At 43.3% G+C, this 19822-nt stretch overlaps 1 protein-coding gene across 1 annotated transcript; it reads left to right on the forward strand.

Moving 5' to 3' along the window:
• On the forward strand, positions 16866 to 17606 carry LOC110435972. The gene has a single exon (XM_021462097.1). The coding sequence runs from the start codon at positions 16866 to 16868 to the stop codon at positions 17604 to 17606; it is 741 nt and encodes a 246-aa protein (XP_021317772.1).

A 19822-nucleotide genomic window follows, 5' to 3' on the forward strand; every position in this document is an offset into this window, starting at 1 on the left:
AGTGGTCAAACTTGATATTAAAAAAGTCAAACGACTTACAATTTGGGATGGATTGAGTACGTATTATTTGCTCAAACATGTTTTTATAGAAACATCTATCTATCTATCTGCTCTCGACAGAGTTTCGATGAAAGAGACGATGGGTCTGCATCATCAGACTTGCATTGGTTGAGACAAGAAAGAAAACATATCCGCACATATCTACGCAATACCGACTACCGACGTGCTGTTGCAAGAGCGCTATCATCAACGTCCTAAAATAAGTTTTTTTTCTATCTCAAATTTAACTAAATTTATAAAAAATACTTTGTAATATTTGTATCTCTAAAAAAATTTATTAAAAATTAGATTTAAAGAGCTTTCTAATGATACTAATTATATACCATAAGTATTAATATTTTTTAAATATATTTAGTTAAATTTGTTTCTTGATAAACGAGTATGAAAGTTTTTTTAAGACAAAGGGAGTAGCATTGTATTTATTTCTATAGCGTTTTGATGCTGCTGCGCCAATTTATCCTCATCCTGGCTGCGAATCAAAAGACGCAAGAGGCGATTAGACACAAATTAAATTTGCTCGTGTTTTTTGAAAAAAAAATGCTTACCAAACCCGAATGGAATCTCAACAAGCTGACATAGGCGTTCGTTGGGGTGTAGCTAGCGACTGGAACGGACTTTAACATTATTATTGGGTCAAATGGAAAGAGAAAAAAAAAAGGAGGGGGGAAGTACAATATTGCAAAAATAAGTGCAGTGTTGATCGTACGGATCGATTGATAAATAAACTTCCTTGTTTGCGAACAATTTGCCGAGGTTGGCGGGAAGCTAGCCGCCTATACTGTATTTATAATCTTCGTTATAGAAAGAAAACCCATTTTAATTCGTGCGCACCTACTACTACTGTACTACTCCCTCCATCCCAAATTGTAAGTCATTCCAAGAATCTTGGAGAGTCAAACTTTTCAAAGTTTGACCAAATTTAGATTATAAAATAATAATTATTATGATACCAACTAAATATCATTAGATTATTCTTTAATTATATTTTCATAGTATACTCACTTTACGTTATAAATCTTAGTATTTCACTCTATAATTTTGGTCAAATGTGAAAATGCTTTGACTCTCCAAGATTCTTGGAATGACTTACAATTTGAGATGGAGGGAGTACTATACTACACCTGCTGACAGAAGAGTGTGTGAGTTATCAAATTTTTCAAAAAAAAAAAATAGAGTGAGAGTATCAACCAGGACAGGAACCATGCATGTCGAAGCAGCGAGCGACGACTGGAATCATCAGGTAGACGCAACACGCAATCTATCCGGATCCTTGCGGCGAATCAAATCAAATCAAATCAAAAGATGACGCAACACGCAAGAGACCAGTAGTAGTGGTTTCGAGTTTAGATTGGGGCTTACTTCACCCAAAAATCCAAAAATTTTCAAGATTTTCTTGTCACATCGAATCTTTAGATGTATGCATTGAGTATTAAATATAAATAAAAATAAAAACTAATTTCATAGTTTGGTCGGAATTGACGAGGTGAATTTTTTGATCCTAGTTAGTCCATGGTTAGACAATAATTAATACAAACAAACAAAAATACTACAGTGTCGCGAAATTTTTTTCTTCGAAAACTAAATAAGGCCTAAAAATTACACAACCTGCGGCTCAAGTGTAAAGATGTGCATGCAGCCCGTGGGCCCGAGGCACGGCCCGTGGCACGGCAATTCGGCCTGGTCCGAGCACGGCCCGGCACGGTTGGAAACGGGCGCGTGCCGGCTCGCGGCACGTAGCAGGCCGTGCCTGGGCCGATGCCTCGGCACGGCGGGCGGCACGGCACGGCCCGCAAACAACGGCCGACCCGTTAGCGGCCCGTGCCGTATATAAGCCGAGGGCCGCGGCCGGGGGAGGGGACGCCCTAACCCTAATCTCATTCGGCGCCGCTCCCCCTCCCCACCCGCGCCGCTTCTCCGCACCCTGCTCCAAACCCTAATCTCCGCCTACGCCGCCGCTCCCCACCGGCCACCGGTCGTCTTTCTGCACTCCGGCGAGTTCTCCACCGCCGGATCTACAAGATCCTCGTTCGTCTTGCACTGTTCTCTGTCTCTGCCGCTCGTCTCCTCCATTTCTTCATCGCCGGGCTCTGCCTCAACTCTTCCCCGTCTATCCGCCGCTCTTCTTCTCTATTTCTTTGGCGCCGGGCTCCGTCTCCGAGCAGGTAAGCACGACCGCTCGCCTTCTTGTTACCCTTCTTCGAGTAAACCCTAGATCCATCCATCTAACCTATTGTTTCTCTGTTCGCAGGTCGTCGGCGTGAAGTTGGTGCCGCCGGAGGCGTTGAGGAACGGTGCCGAGTGGTGGCCATGGCGAACAACGATGGTGAGGACGGCTACTCGTACTTGCCAACCTTGGCCGATGAGCTCAGGGATTGTGGGATGCCCGGAGAAGACGAGGACGACATGACCGATGTCGCTGACCTTTTGTTCGGTGCAGTGCCATCGGCTACCTCTGGTGCTGGTCGTGCTTCTGCTGCGACTGGTGCTGGACGTGGCCGCGGTCGTGGCCGTGGCCGTGGCAATGCGGCTGGTGCTGGTGCTGGTGCTGCTGGCCGAGGCCGTGGTGCTCCTGCAGTGGCCGCGCCCGGCGCTCCTGCAGTGGCAGCGCCTAGTGCTCCTGCTTCTACTGCCCCTTCTCTTAGCGACGCTGCTTCTCTTGCATCATCTGCCAACAACAGTAAGCGTAGATCTCCTGTGTGGGAACACTACGATGAAGTTCATGATACTGTTGATGGTGAGGATCGTTGTTTTGCTGTTTGCAAACTCTGTATGTCTCGTTTGTCTGCTACTTCTGCTAATGGAACTGGTCACTTAAAACGCCATCATAGATCATGCCAAAAGAAATCTGATCATGCTAGTATGATTCAAACTAGGCTTGCTTTAAACCCTGATGGATGTTATAGAAATTGGGAGTATTCACCTGAAGTTGCTAGGATTGAGCTTTGTCGTTTGATAGCTAGACTAGATCTGCCTATTTCTGTTGCTGATAATAATGCTTGGGATGAGTATATCCAGCATGCTCACAATCCTAGATATAAGAGAGTGTCTAGATATACCACTTCTAGAGACCTGTCTAAGATTTTTAATGCGAAAATAATGCACCTTAAAAATGAAGTATTTTTTTATGTGAGCTCTGTTTGTTTGATATCTGATATGTGGTCTGGAAATTCTAAGGAAGATTACATAACTGTTGTTGCACACTATATAACTAATGATTGGGAACTTAAAAAATCTGTCATTGGTTTTAAATTGATTGAAGTGACTCACAGTGGTATTAACATTGCTGAAGTTATCTCTTGTGTGCTTAGAGATTGGGGCCTAATTGACAAAGTGTTTGCTGTTAGCCTTGATAATGCTTCTGCTAATACAACTGCTACGAGTAGTTTGACACCTATGCTTGATGGTTACTTGGGCTATGATGTTGATCCTAGGGATCCTGCTAAAAAAATATATCATGTTGTGCATCAGCGCTGTGCTTGCCACATAATTAATTTGATTGTCAAATCTGGCTTGAAAAGGCTTAAACCTTACATAGAAGTTTTTAGAACTGCAATTAATTTTCTAAATTCATCTAATCATCGTGTTGCTCAATTCAAGAACTACTGTCTTGCTAAGGATATCAGGCCATGTAAATTTTGTTTGGACATGGATGTTAGATGGAACTCCACATATCTTATGCTTAAACATCTGATGCCATATAGATTTGTCTTTTCTGCTTTCATTAACTCTCAATCTAGATATGCACTCTTGAATGAACAACATTGGTACATTGCTGAAAAGGTATTGGAGTTTCTTGAATTGTTCTATGATTCAACTGTTGCACTTTCTGGTGTGTACTACCCCACTAGTCCACTAGTACTGCATCACATTCTTGAGATTTCTACCCACCTGGGAAATTATGAAAATGATAACCAGCTTGGTGATGTTGTTGTGCCAATGAAAACTATATTTCTTAAGTACTGGAAAAAATACCCTTGTTATATTCTTTTGCATTTGTTGTGGACCCAAGGGCTAAGATCAGAGGTTTGCAAAATGTGCTTGACTTGCTTTCTCAGTGTAACAATATCAGTTACATTGCTTATCTTGCTGAGGTTAAATCTGAGTTGCATGCACTGTATGACAAGTATGAATCTAGATTTGGTGCAGCTAGGCCAGCTAGGACTACACATCCATCTGGCCTGACAGGTAAGAGGAAACAGGCATGGGGCAGGATTTTTGGAGGATCGGTTTCTTCTGGAACATCTATTCCAAATGGTTCATCATTTTCATCTATTTCATCTCCTGGCATATCTGAGCTCATTGCTTACCTTGACAGTGACAATGTTGTTGCCTATGATGATGATTTTGATGTTCTCAACTGGTGGCATGAGCATAAACTGACCTTTCCAGTTCTCTGTCTATTGGCTAAAGACATTATGACTGTTCTTGTATCAACTACTTCTTCGGAGTCTACTTTTAGTCTCTCTGGCAGGGTGATTGAGGAGCGACGACGGCGTTTGGGCGTCGACACTGTGGAGATGCTGATCTGCACCAAGGACTGGGAGCTTGGCGAGGAGCATGGACAGCACACTGTGGTGGACAAAGAGTTAGAAGACTACATGAAGAACCAGTTCCTTGATGAAGATGCCGAAGTAACAGAGGTTTCAAAGACCTAAGATGATTTAGGTAGTGAGATGAGAGACATTAAAAACATTCGAATGTTGGCTTGTAATAACTTTGATACTTGAAACTTTGATGATTGAATATTTCCATGAGCTGGCCGTACTCTTTTCCTTTCTAGGGTTTTATCTCACGAGGTGTGAGTTTTACCTAGAAAAGTTTTTAATGAGGCGGCATTGATCAAATCTGGTATTTTAAAATTTGACATTCAAACTGTTTTGTCAAATTAGTGGTGTGGGCTGCGGGCTGACCCGAAGACCTGCTGGGCCGCGTGCCAAACGGGCTGGCACGGCACGTAAAACGGCCCACGGACCGTGCCTGGGCCGTTAGCTAGGCACGGTGTCCTGTGTCGGCACGGCACGGCGGCATGCGGGCCATGCGGGCCCGTGCCTTAACGGGCCGTGCCTAGCACGGGCCCGTGCCGTGTCGGGCCGTGCCGGCCCGTTGCACATCTTTACTCAAGTGCAGGGAAGGAACGAACGACATTGTTATTTGCTGTTGTAGGAATCCAGATGGACCTACTACATACTACTATACTTCTCCGACACGCAGATAGCTTGGGTATAGACAGAAATTTTGCTCGTATTTTTTTCCTTTATTAAGGCGGAATTTCAACGAGCTGACCTGCTAAGCGTTCGTTATGTAGCCAGCGACTGGAATGGACATTAACATTATTGGATCAGATTAGAAAGAAAGAAAGAAAGAAAAAAGCGGGAAACAAGCAGTGGCGGCGCCTACCAGTGCAATGCAATGCAAGAAACGCCAACTAAATAAAATAAAATAAAATAAAAATAAAGATAAGCGCGGGGCAGTGTCGATCTTACGATTCGATAATAAATTTCTTAGTTGCAACTGCAAACAAGTTGCTGAGGTTGGTGGGAACTAGCCTGTATATTTATTGTTTTATATACTATACTGCGCAATTGCAAAGAAGTTACCGAGGTTTTTAATGCTTCCTCGATTTAAAAGTGGTGCTTTTTTTAGTCTTCGTATTTTTCTTTTTCTGCAAACGTAGGTAATATTCATTTCGGATTCTTATTTGTCGTCACATACTCAATTTTATTCTTTAATTCTTTTATATGGCCGGGCGCAAACCGCGTCACCTACAACTCTATGCCACCCCATCGTTGTCAACTTCTCATGCACCCATCTCATCGCATGTCACCTTCAGACAATTGACATTCGTGTGGTGTCTCCACGTGGTCATCGACCTAGCCATATCACAAGTTCTGTATCGTAGCCTCCAAATGGCGACCGACCATGCATTTCTTGTTCTAGGTGTCCTGGAGCTGACAAGGTGGAATCATGCTCAAAAAAAAAAACAAGGTGGAATGCCACGTAGAAGAAGAGGACCAACTTGAGTAAAAAACAGATTGAGAACTAAAATATCCACTTTAACTGTTCTAAGATAAAATTTAGCATAAAAAGCAAAGTTTGGAGACCGAAAATGAACACTTTAATTAATATTTCCGAGATAAAATTGAGTCCAAAGATGAAGTTTGAGAGTAAAGCAGCAAGATTAGTTGTTCTGCCATCCAGCTCAAGCTCGTACTATCATCCCTCGTCGCCCAAGAACTATCAAAGTGGCATTTTTGCCCTTAAACTTTACCTTTTCAGGCAGTTTCATGTATGAACTATAAAAATCAGTGTTTTAGTTTAGTCCAGCAGATAGTCATTTTAGTCTCCTATCTACCGCTCAAAGCTCAGTTTTATCCCTCGTCTTTTAAAATGGTGGTTTTATCTCAAACCTTATCTATTATTTGCTTGATTTTATCTAAGAATTAGAATTTTTCAAACTTTAGGTTGGCTCCCGATCCCATCCTGAGAGAGGCGTTCACCGTATCGTTGGCCACCGGATCGGACATTAATATATTGTTGGGTCAAATTAGAAAGAAAGAAATAAAGAAAAACAGTGGCGCCGACAAAAACAAGTGCATTATATTGCAACTTGAGCAGTGTCGTACACTTCATAAACTTCCTTGTTTGCATACAAGTTGCCAATTTTAGGTTGTTGGGAAGCTAGGGTATCCTGAAATATAAGAGGAATCAAGTATAAATATTTCTCTTTTACATATATATTTTTTACGCTCACCTACTCGGGAGAGTTATCAACCAAGCTAGTATAGCGACGACTGGTTTTAGGTACTATAAACCTACAATCATGAATGCATCATCAGATTAGTATTCTCTCAATCTCAAATTATAAGTCATTTTAAGTCTTTTGGAGAATCAAAGTGTTCTAAGTTTGACCAGATTTATATAATGAAATAATAATATTTATGATACCAACTAATAAGTATCATTAGCTTCTTTATTAATTATATTTTTATAATAAACTCATATGATGCAATAGATCCTTTTAGTTCTCTAGATAATTTTAAATAAATGGAGTCAGTAGGAAGTAGAGTTAGCAACCTAATTACACTGCCTTGTCGTTCCTTGAGTCCCATACCATGCAAGAATACACCAATAGCTACTCACAAAAGAATGCAATTATATGACCCGTGTCAGTCAACTTAGCTCAATTTTAACCAAATTTATTGTAAATAACATTAGCATTTACATCTTCAAATAAATTTACGATGAAAATATATTCTACAACTACTCTAATGATACTAATTTTGTATGTTAATTTACTGTTGTGGTGTAGTAAACTTCAAAGCTCAAATTAATTGACTCCTCGATAAGTGAGAATTGCATACATTTTTTAAGTTTCGCCGTCCGTGGAACGCCAGCATCATTTGAAAGCTTATATATCAGGATACCCTAGCAACGAGCGAGTCTATCATCTGCTTTCTTTGCCGTCCGTGGAACGCCACGCCATCATTGGAATGGAAAGCATTATATTCAGCTTTTGTATGCGCAGGAATTGAATCGATCGAACTTGAAAAGAATCCTCAGCTCGATCGCTCGTCTGTGCCTCAACTTGGATTGGATGCAGCATTATATTAACGCCTCAAAAGCAACTAATTGTCGCAAAAGCAACCCCCCATGTGTTCGGAAATTGCGACCAAGGCATCAATCAATTTCAAAAGATAGTCGCGAGAAGCAGACCTTTGTGTTTGGGGCTTTGGACTCGCTAGCTAGCTAAACGTAGACATCGTCAACCCAAACAAATTGCTCACGTGCATAGCTGATTAGCCAACGAATCGAACGTTTGCGTTTCCTTTTTCCCATTTAAATATAGATAATTAAACCCAAACAAATTGCGACTGGCAAGTACGGGGAGTAGTTAATTTTATATATTCCTCTGTTCCAAAATAGAATTCATTCTCATTTATTAAAAATTTAACTTTTTTAACTTTTACTAATTATATGCAAAGAACATTAGTACTTAAAATACGTAATTAGTATTATTAAATAGATACTTCAATATGCTTTCGTATAATAAACTTATTTAGAGATATAAATTTTTTCACGTATTTTTACAAACCTACTAATCAAAGCTAAGAAACTTATTTAAAAATATATAAAAATATTACACCGTAACAACTTCTATCATATGACAGAGGGAGTACCTAGCATGTCCAATCCACTGGGTGCGCCAAGTCATCTGCTTTATCTGCCGGCCTTGGACCAAGCTGGAACTTTGGTATGCTGGAACTTGAAAAGGATCGTGTCGTGTGTCTCAACTTGCATTATTGGATGCGTGCACCATACTGTAACAAAGAAATAATGCATGGTCGCAAAAGCCAACCACATGGGTTGGAAAAGAATTGCACGCCATGGCATGGCCAAGAATGAAGAAATCGTCGCCGGTACTACCATGTGTTTTGGGCTGACTCTGGTTATAGCTAAGTGAGCCAAACGTGGACACTTCAACCCAAGGCCCAAGCTTACGATGGTCCAAGCGCATGGCCAACGAACGCCCACGGTTCTTTTTTTTTTTTTTTTTTGACTCGGTGAGTGCGGTCATCAGTACATATATCTCCGATGAAACCAGATATTTTTGGCTTCTCCAGCTCAGTAGTAAGAAGCCAAGCAACATCATGACAAACAAAACCTTAATAAATAAATACTGTTCCTAGTAGCTTCAACTCTAACTGAGTGTCAAATCCTTCGCGCAAAAAAAAAGAGAGTATTGCCTTGTTTACTTGCAAAAAATTTGCAAAATGTGAACCGTACTATTTTCGTTTGTATTTGACAAATATTATCCAATCATAGACTAACTAGACTCAAAAGATTTGTCTCGCAAATTACATGCAAACTGTGTAATTACTTATCTTTTTTATCTATATTTAATGTTTTATGCATATGTCGCAAGATTTGATGTGACAGAGAATCTAAAATATTTTGTAAAATATTTGGGAAAGTAAACAAGGCCTAAGATGGAACCATAACAAAATGCTACCCTAGCTAGTAGTCTAAGGTAGAGGTAGGAGTGCTGTAATAATCAACTTTTGAAGTTTACAGTTGTAGTTAGAATCTTGTGCTCCGTGTGGAATGGTCATAGTCATAGTACCTTTTCTGTAATTTATGGCGATATGAATAATTAACCCTAGCATAAAGTGCAAAGACGACAATTCAGAGAACGGGATCAATTATGATCGTCTCTTTCCAACTTGGAGTGAAAATGATGCATACCAACATCCTCATCAATCTACAGTAGTTAGCATTTCAATTCGCACTCATGCCATCCATCCGAGGATTTGTGGCAACGGAATTCCTTCACGTGACGTTTTATTAATCCTCCAAATTGACCCATGTTTAAATTTAAAAGGAAAAACCGTACGTGTTTAGCCATTTTATGATGCTTTCCCTCTACCAAAAATTAAATTAGGTTATGTTTTGTTTGTTATTAGTACTCCTAAATAAATCCTATTCTCGATGCAATTATCTTAAGTTAATAAAATGTTTCCTCAATCAAAAGATAAATAAATCTGTAAAGCTAGATTAATTGATGAATTGTGTCCTTCGTGCGCTAACACGCCCTCCACTCCATGCTTTCAAGCGAAGAGTTACTGGTAGTAAAAAAAGAAGAGGTCAGTGTGTGAGAAATTTTACGTTACACCCCTCAAACAAAATAAATTTTACGTTACAAATTGGGGTATAATAATTGGACATCTTGAGTCCCGAGATTGACTGGTCCAAATTCAGGCACACAGTCAATAAGGCCTTAGTTGGGCTTACTACTTGTTTGTATAGTTTTCAAGCCCACTAATATGAGAAGAATCCTTATGTTTTATCATGTGAAATTTGTGCTTGAGATGTTGTCCTTCTTTCTATAAATAAATAAAAATGGCATTTTTTTTCTCAATAGTTTGATTCTTCTATCAATAATTTCACTTGATTTCCGTTCCTAGTGAGCTGTGGCCCACTTAAAAGTAGCGCAAACAGTATGTGTGAAAACTTAATAATAATTATTATTATTATTTCTTTTACGATGTATATTACTACTGCTAGTATAATAATTATTGTTGTTATTATACTGAAAGTGGAAGATGCGCATACATACACGATACTTTACATGTATACCATACATTTCTTATTGTTGTCTTAGTGCTCTCTTATTATACCTCTGGCTCCAAATTCAGGTTACTTAAAACTACAAATGTCTTTTTCCAAAAAATCTATGTTTTTTTTAGAGCTAGAGCTCGGCCCAATAAAAGCATTGTAAGACCAGTCTCAATGCATAGTTTCATGGCACAGTTACCAAGACTATAAACTAGGTAACCGAGCCATAGGAGTTTTATGGGGATGAAACTCCTCTCTCATATGATGAAACTCCTTCATTTAATGACCTTGCCAAGTCAGTAAATTTTGCTTATGTGGTACCCTATTTAATGTGCATGACACTTTTATGAAACATGCATTGAGACGGGCCTAAAAGATAAAAATCAGCCGCAATAGGTTAGAGAACAAATTAAAGACATTTTTTATATCCTCTCGAGTGTTCCATACATCCAGCGATCCAATCGAGATGCCACGCAACATGGCATATCCTGCGATCGAGCAGCCGCGGCTACGAGTTTGCTTCGAGGCACATTGAAAATGCAAAAAATCTTGTAGAAATCATATAAGAATTTCACAAAAATCAATTCATTTATTACCAAAAAAACTATAGAACCTGTCAAAAAAAATATAGAAAACAAAAAAAAAACTATCGCATTCTAAAGAAGACCTTACCATTTCACCCGTCGCCAGCTTTACTCCTACCCACCCGTCCGTCAACACTCAAGAGAGCATTTACCACGCTTAGCGAGGAAACACGTATTCAAATTTTTGTATTTCAAAGTCGAAAGAAACTGAGGAGTCGGTATTCGATTCGATTCGATTCGACGCCACAGTCACTAGTAGGATGATGCATGATAGATGTGGACGCGCTAGCTGCACCTGCACGGCAATAAATTATGATTCATTCGGCCGCGGATTTGGCATGTAAACAAAAAGGAGTTCGTCGCAAAAGCCAACCCCATGTGCTTGACAAGTCTCGCCGCATTTAGCCGTACCAGCTGCGACGAGGTTTAGAAGGTGACAAACACGTTTCGGTAAATGGTCATATACATGTGTGTGGATTAGCGTTGCGGTGAAGATCAAACCGAGCGTTTCAATTTCAAGCGAAAATAATGCATTGCCATCGGCATCAATCTACAGTGGTTAGCATCTCAGTTCGCACCTTATTTAGTCCCCTGGCTGAATTTTTTTTGGCACTCTAGCACTTTTGTTTGTATTTGTTATAATTGTCTAACCATGGACTAACTGAGTTTAAAAGATTCGTCTCGCGATTTACAGACAAACTGTGTAATTAGTTTTTATTTTCGTCTATATTTAACGCTCCGTGCATGTGCTGCAAGATTTGATGTGATGGAAAATCTTGAAAATATTTTTAGATTTTAGGTGTAACTAAACAAGACCTAATTGATGCCGTTCATCTGATGGATTGTTTGTGTATAATGGAGCCCTAGACGTGACCTGTACGTCCCTGGATTTTCCAGAGGAAAAACCGGCAGCATTCAACATTTGTAAAGCGCATCAAGTTGAAAGAAATTTTCACCCGGCCGTCTCAAATGGCACGACCATTAGTTCGACGCCACCAACCCACTAAGATCGATCGAGGCGGGAAGTAGCCGTGCAGCTTCTGCAGTCCGCGAATTGGCTGTATGCATGCATGCACTACTGACTACTCTTGCCCACGCTGTAGCCCCCCGTAGTAGCCATCGTTGCTGAGTGGCCTACAAGTACGAGGCTGGTCTTGGTATTGGTAAACAGACATGTGGTCAGCGCATGTGATATTGCAAAGAAAAACTAGACACAAATATAGCATCTTGCTTGGCACATTGGGTTTTATTAATTTTTCTCTGGGTTACGCCAATGCAAGATTCTGGTCAAGATTCAGACTGCCGCCAGATAAGAGACGAAAAGGCATGTGCACCAAATGAGCTAGCACTCCTTGCATTGTAATGATCGACGGAAGCCAAATCTCATGCTGAAGTTGCCAAAATTTCAACGGGACAAGGTTTCAATTCGACTAATGGCTAATGCTGTCCAACTGATTGTAACACCCAAAAATTTTATTTCTTTTAAATAGATGAAATGAATTTAAATGAATTTATTTTGTGAGCATTTTCAATATAGGAAAATAAATAAATTTGAAGAAATTAAAATTTAATATAAGCTTAGAGAAAACTTTATTGTTGCATTCATGCTGGAGCATTCTTTTATGTGATGAGTGTTTTGAAAACAAATGTCAATTTGATTAAAAATCCAATTGGAAAATGCATTGAAAATTTGTTTGAAAAATAAAATGGAAATCTTTCTCCCCCTTCTCTTTTCGGCCTGGTGGCCCAGCAAACACCCCCCCCCCCCCCCCCCCCCGGGCCCCTTCTTGGGCCTGGCCCAGCCGGCCTCCTCCCTTCCCCTCTCTCTCTCTCTCCCGCTGACAGGCCGGGCCCGCCTGTCAGCTTCTTCTTCCCCCAACCGCCGCCGCGACCTCCGCGCGAAGCCCGCCGTCCGAGCCGTCCTCGCCGACTTCGTCGCGACAGTGAGCTTCCCCATCCTCCCCGCTTTCTCCTCGACCGAATCCGTTGTAGTTTCGTGCTTCCTAACCCCCCTGGCCGTCTGCTCCGGCGAGCTCCATGGCCGCCGGCCATGGAGTGGGCCGCGCGGGCTCTCCCCGGCCACGCCGAGGCCGGGATCGAGTTCCCCTTGCCCTTCTCTCTCTCCCGGTGTCTTTGGATCGCAAAACCTCGCCCCGTAGTGCCTAAACGGATTTCTCCGGCGCCCTCCTCGCCGCGGCAATGGCGGCGCCGCCGCCGTCCCCTCCCCCTCCGGCGGCCGGCCCCCTCCTCTCCCTCTCTTTTCCCAGGATCTAATCCTGGCCGTCCATTTCTAATCGGACGGCCAGAGACGCCCAATACCCCTTCGGGGGAAAAATTGCTAAAGAGTCCCCCTAAAACTATATTTTTGCCCCGCAGTCCTCGGCCATAGAAATTCCAGAATTTCTATATTTATTTAAATTCGTTTAAATATGCTTTATTTACAGATTTGCCACTGCAGTGTTTTGGCCATAAAATATTCGTTATAACTCCGATTTGACCCGTTCGAATTGCGTTAGGTTCGTAATTAAATTCTCTACATGATAGTACTACTGTTTCTGTAGTTTGCAACTTTTTATTTTTAGGGTTAGGTTTAATTAATTAAATGCCTATAGGAAATCGCCGAAAAGTCGTAACTTGGTCGTTTTAGCTCCGATTTTCGTGATCTTCGTATCTATGTGATCGTAGCGAAACGTAGGTTCTGTTTTTAAATATTTTATTCATTTTTTATCTGTTGGTGTACTGTTCTAATTAAATGATTGTTTGCTTGTATGAATGAACCTGGATGCGTGTTGTTGTGTGGTACCGATCGAGCGCAGACGGTGACGTGTCTGTGGGTGATCCATTTTACTTCGAGGAGCAGCAGGACCAGCAGCAGTTCCCCTTCACCGAAGGCAAGTATAACATGGGTTCCCTTGTACACCTATTCACTTAATTAATTACGCATCTGCATGTGTCTAATTTTGATAACCCCAAGGACATCCTAGCTACCTGACTAAATACTTATGACATCTATGGGAAGAATGCATGTGGTAGCTTTGCTAGTGCTTTAATTAATTGAGACTTTATTATCACTCTGACTTTAATGAATATGATGATAAATGTTGGAAAAAAGGGCTATGGTGCAATTGACTTCGGTCGGGTTGACCTAGACCCTCCGTAAGGACTTCTCTGTAAGCGACAATCCGGGACTTACAGTGCAACCGTGATGGTTATATGGCTCTAACTTTTAGCTCAGTAATAGGATCTCATCTAGCTGGTTAGAGGTTACCCGAAAGGGCGCAAGAGGGGCTTGCCACTTTGGGTATAGAACTGCTTCTGTTCCTATGTGTATAGCCGTGATGGAAATGTGCTATGGGAAAGGGGGTTCTCTATATCTGCCTGCCGAGGAAACCTCGCGGCCCTAACTGGTTAGACGTGGCCTATGGAAGGCTTCATAGTGTTCCCTGCCCGCTCACCTTGGCAGTGTTAGTGGGTCTTGCAAACCCCGGGCATATGGGTAACACGACTTACGAGAAAAGTGCACACCTCTACGCAGAGTTTGATCAAACTGGTATACTAGCCGTGCTCTCGGACATGAGCGGCCTTGGACCCTTACGGAATAGTTGGGTGTGGATGGTTATGGGAAATAACTTATGAAAATCGGATGCATTGATCGTGATGATTAATGTGGTTTAACCGTGATGGTGATGGTGTTAGCCGTGAAGGTTAACGGTGTTATTATCATGTGCTCATTTGGGTTAATTGGGAGCTTAAGCATAATCGATGATTAAATAGGATTAAAACATTGACCAATTAAAATGCTAACTGCAGTAGCCAGTGTCTGACCTTTTTGAGCCGCATAAAATCCTATGTTATGCTTGCGGAGTACGAGATGTACTCACGCTTGTCTCTATATTTCTTTTTGGACAAAATTCCGGATGGGTAACAGATGACAGCTACTACGAGGAATTCCCTGAGGACTTCTAGGTTGGCGATCCTCCAGTCGGTCGTCCCTGTGTTGGAGCTTTTATATCATAGCTAGTTATGAGTTATATTTTCCGTTTGTCGCAGACTTTGATATATTTGTGTTGTAATATCGTTATGTAAGACACTTGTGATGATACATTTGTAATTTGTCGACTTGTGTGCGCGACTATTCCTAGGGCGCACATGAGATTATTGTACTCAAATTTATCCTTAAATTTGGGTGTGACAAATTGGTATCAAAGCAATGCTGACTGTAGGACGCAAACCTAGGTAGAAACAGTCGATTTTAGGGTTTTTATTTTTGCTTTATTTATTTCACTGCTCACTTTATTTTCTTGTTATTTTATTAAAATTATATATTCTTAGCCACTGTTCTATTTATGTAAACATATTGATTCTAATTCTTAAAATAAAATTTATAGATGCCTCGTCGCAGCGCAGCCGCGTACCGTGCCCTCTTCATCGCCGCCCGTGCTCCGCCAGTTGCACCAGCACCAGCCCCAGTACCTGCACCTGTACCAGCATCAGCACCCGTACCTGAGCCCGAGGTCGTCGCCTCTGGTGGCGGCGAGGAGGAGGAGCCTATGGACACGGGGTCCCCTACGCCTACACCTTCAGCTCCTACACCACTGGCGGTACCGATCCCGCAGGCTGCCGCTCCAGTTCCACCTGCACCACCTGCACCTGCACCACCTGCGCCTGCACCCCACGCGTCGACGGGTTCAGCACCGACACCTCAGTACCCACAGGTTGTTCAGGAGATGGGATGGATCTCCAGGAACAAGTTCATGGAGGCGGACGAGGACGCTCACTACCACACTCTGCTCACGGGTGTGTTGGCGAGCTACTACCCGGAGTTTGCTGCCACCGTCCGCTATCTTTGCTCGGAGCACAAGCACCCGTTGGAGAACACCTACTGGAAGGCCGAGGTGATCATCACAGCTCGGAACAACGTCGACAACTCGAACGAGGTGGAGTCCATCCACGAGAGCAGGGTTAGACGTGCTTCCGCCTACGAGAGCATGGAGGATGCAGCTCAGGCCGCGTACTTTCACTACCATGGCCGCCGTTTTGAGGCCATGCAGGAGGATAGGTACCGGTTCCTTCCTCGCAACGACCCAGATGGCAGGACATGGCATGTCCTGGCACCTCCTGCCGGTGACCCTACCCTGGTTACGACTGTGAGACACGTTAGTGCTATTCAGGAGATGAATGTGGCACTAAGGCAGGAGCTGCGTGTTGCACAGTAGGCGGGGAAGCGCCTCCAGCGCCAGGTGGATGAGCTGTATGGTCAGCTTGGACAGCCACCTATCTACAAGAAGAAGCCCCGCAAGTTCGTTCTGCAGGATAGAGCTCCCTAGATTTCCCAGTACCTTCTAGTCAGACGCTAGCACGAGTATTTCAGTAATGTGTGGCATGTGAACTTTAGTGTGTTGCTGTTTGTGTTGATGAACAATTATGATTTGGAGTTTTGTTTGATTGTGGAAACATGTGGGCCTGTCCGTATGTTTCTAAATCTTAATCTTAGAAGTAAATGTTATTTAAATTCGAGGTTGGGTTACTTTATCTTGTCTCAGTCATGCTGTTTCTGGAGCAGTCTGTGATGTTTATTCAGTATCTCATTATCGGTTCAGTCAAAAATTACAAAATTTTTATGGTAAAAACTAGACTGGTATATCTTTCATCTCCAACTGGAATCACCTCATTATCTGTTAGGATCTATGAGATATGTCCGTTTTAATCTGCTGTACCTGCGTAGACTGAGCACCAGAGCAGAACCTGATAAACCACAAATTTGATTATGTTACTGATGGAATCAGTAAATGTGGTCTGAATAAAGTTTGTAGAGAATTTCCTAACCTTTCCAACGATGTATACGATGTTCCTATTGGATCTACAGATTCTGAGATAAGCACAGATTACTTACCTGCTGAGTTTGAAACGTGTCCAGAAAACTGCTAGACTTGTTTTTATTCATTATAAGCGATGAATAATTATTTTGGAAGATCACTAAAAGCCGTGAATCTTTGTTGGAAGCAGATGGATGCCGAAGGAGCAGCCGCTGGTCGTGGACGTGGCTGTGGCCGTGGTCGTGGCCGTGGACGTGGTGTACCTGAGAATCCACCACCACCACTGCCGCCGATGACTATTGAGCAGCTCATGGGTATGCAAGCTAATCTGATGCAAGCCATGATGAACCGTATGAACAATGAACCAGCAGCAGCACCCCCGCCGGTTCAAGTCCGTGACAAGCGTGGGGAGTTCTTGAAAGGACGTCCCCCGGTGTTCACCCATGCCTCTGATCCACTGGAGGCAGACGACTGGTTAAAAGCAGTCGAGAAGCAGCTGAACATAGCCCAATGCAGCGACCTAGAGAAAGTGCTGTACGCATCAAGCCAGCTGCAAGGACCTACACAGGAGTGGTGGGAGTCCTATCAATATGGACGCCCGAACAATGCTCCGCCAGTCACCTGGAAGGAGTTTACTGAAGAGTTCAGGTCCCATCATATTCCGGAGGGCCTGATAGAACTGAAAGCGGAAGAGTTCCGGTCTCTCAAGCAGGGATCGATGTCAGTCATTGAATATCGTGACAAGTTTGCTCAACTGTCCCGATATGCTCCATATGAGGTGGCCAGGGACTCTGACAAGCAGCGTCTCTTCCTGAAGGGTCTGTACGATGGACTGCAGCTGCAGCTGATGAGCAACACCTACCCTTGTTTCCAAGAATTGGTGAACCACGCTATTGTCATCGACAACAAGCGCAAGGAGATGGATGCAAAGAAGAGAAAGCTCCTGGAACAACCATCGGGCAGCAACACTCGCCCACGTGCGTACCCTCAGCAGGGATTCCCTCAGCGTAGTCAAGGACCGCCGAATCAGTGAAACCGTGGTCAGTTTCCACAGTGTCCCCAGTACCACCAGCAGCACAGCCACCAAAACCAACAACGTCCCCAGCAGCAGTATGGCAACCAGAATCAGCAACGCCCCCAGCAACAGGTCAGCAACCAGGCACCACGCCAAGGAGCGCCCAACAATGCTCCTGGCAAGAGTGCAGCACCCAGCGGAAATCCCAATGCTTGTTACCGCTGCGGAGAGGTGGGACACTATGCATACCAGTGCCCCAAGAAGCAGAATCCACCAACTCAGCAAAACCAGAACAGCAATCAGAGATCTGCTCGACCTCCGTTCTCTGGGAAAGTGAACCATGTGTCCACTGACACAGCTCAGGAAGCACCTGAGGTTATGATGGGTACGTTCAACATCAACTCCATCCCCGCTACAGTACTGTTTGATTCTGGTGCTTCACATTCTTTTATCTCCCAAGCTTTTGTTAGAGTGCATAGCATCCCACTTTGTGCAATGAAAAATTCCATGCTAGTAAATTCACCGGGAGGCACCATGCCAGCTAATTACTGGAGCCCCTCCACTAGTATATCTCTAAGGGGGGTAGATTTCAAGGTGAAACCTATTGTGCTAAGAACCATGGGAATTGACCTCATACTTGGTATGGATTGGATGAAGCAGCATGGGGCAGTAATTCAGTGTCAGGAGAGGTCTGTGGTGGTGACATCACCAGGTGGGGATAGAATAAGTGTGGATGTGGCAGTGCAGCCTCAGCCGACTGCTACAGTGAATCAGTTGAGTGGTGGTAATCAAGAAGACCAGGTGGTGGATGAGTTCCCCGATGTGTTCCCGGACGAGTTGCCAGGTATGCCACCAGACCGAGACATTGAATTTCTTATTGAGCTTTTACCTGGAACTGCACCCATAGCAAAAAGGCCATATAGAATGGAGGTAAATGAATTAGAGGAACTTAAGAAACAGCTTAAGGAATTGCAAAAAGGGTTTATTCGTCCTAGTTCTTCACCCTGGGGTGCACCGGTAATCTTTGTTGATAAGAAAGATGGCACTAGGAGGATGTGTGTGGATTATCGGTCATTAAATGAAGTCACTATTAAAAACAAGTACCCACTGCCTAGAATAGATGACTTATTTGACCAACTGAAAGGAGCATGTGTATTCTCCAAAATTGACCTCCGATCTTGTGGGGGTATAAACCTCTATACCCTTACGGCTAGACTTTGGCCAGGAGGCTTGGCCCATTATGAGACGAGTTCGAGGCTTGATCCGGCAGCTTGGAGTTTCGCGCAAGGAAACAAGATGTGGAGATCAAGTAGGATTCTGGTCGGTTAGAATAGGAATTGATATCGAATTATCCATGGCAATTGTAACCGACTAGGATTAGTTTCCAGATCTGTAACCCTGCCCTCCAGACTATATAAGGAGGGGCAAGGGACCCCCCTAGGACAAGATATTCTCTCAACACAAATCAATACAACCAGACGCAAGACGTAGGTATTACGCCAACTCGGCGGCCGAACCTGGATAAAAAGCTTGTCCGTGTCTTGCGTCACCATCGAGTTCGTAGTTTGCGCACCGTCTACCGATAAACTACTACCGTGGGTATACCCCAAGGTAGACTGCCGACCAGCTTTCGTCGACAGTGGCGCGCCAGGTAGGGGGTGTGCGTGCAACTTCTCCGACGAACAAGATGGTCACGATCCCAGCTTCCGCGGGCGTGCCTGAAGGCCTCACGTTCACCGTCGGCCAGATCACGTGGACGACGCTCAGCGGCGGCCTCACGACCACGGTTTCGAAAGAAACTCAGATCCAATCTGAGAACACGTCGTCTCCGACCACTCGCGTGACGACACCGAGCGCCCGACTACCGTTCCCGCTCTACAAGGGTAGGGATGAAAACGGATCGGATACGAACGGATATTACCGATATCATATTTGTTTTCATATTTCTGGTCGGATTCGGATTCGAATACGGATAGTGTCAATCATATCGGATAAGATAGAATTAGATGTCGACATCATAAATATATAATTTAAATATTCGGATACGGATACAGTATCGGATGTTGAGTATTCGGACTCGGATACGGATAGATTTAAATCCCTCTAAACGAATTCGGTCTCGAATACGGTCGGAAAATATCCGTACCGTTTTCATCCCTATACAAGGGAAAGAACATCGACTGCTCGGATCTTCTCCAAGCACTCGACCACGCTGATTCCAAGCTACTTGAAGC

Source organism: Sorghum bicolor, chromosome 5 (assembly GCF_000003195.3).
Source record: "Sorghum bicolor cultivar BTx623 chromosome 5, Sorghum_bicolor_NCBIv3, whole genome shotgun sequence".
Taxonomy (NCBI): domain Eukaryota; kingdom Viridiplantae; phylum Streptophyta; class Magnoliopsida; order Poales; family Poaceae; genus Sorghum; species Sorghum bicolor.

Coding starts and splice junctions, on each gene's coding strand:
- LOC110435972 (XM_021462097.1), top strand. CDS start 16,866: ATGACTATTGAGCAGCTCATGGGTATGCAAGCTAATCTGATGCAAGCC.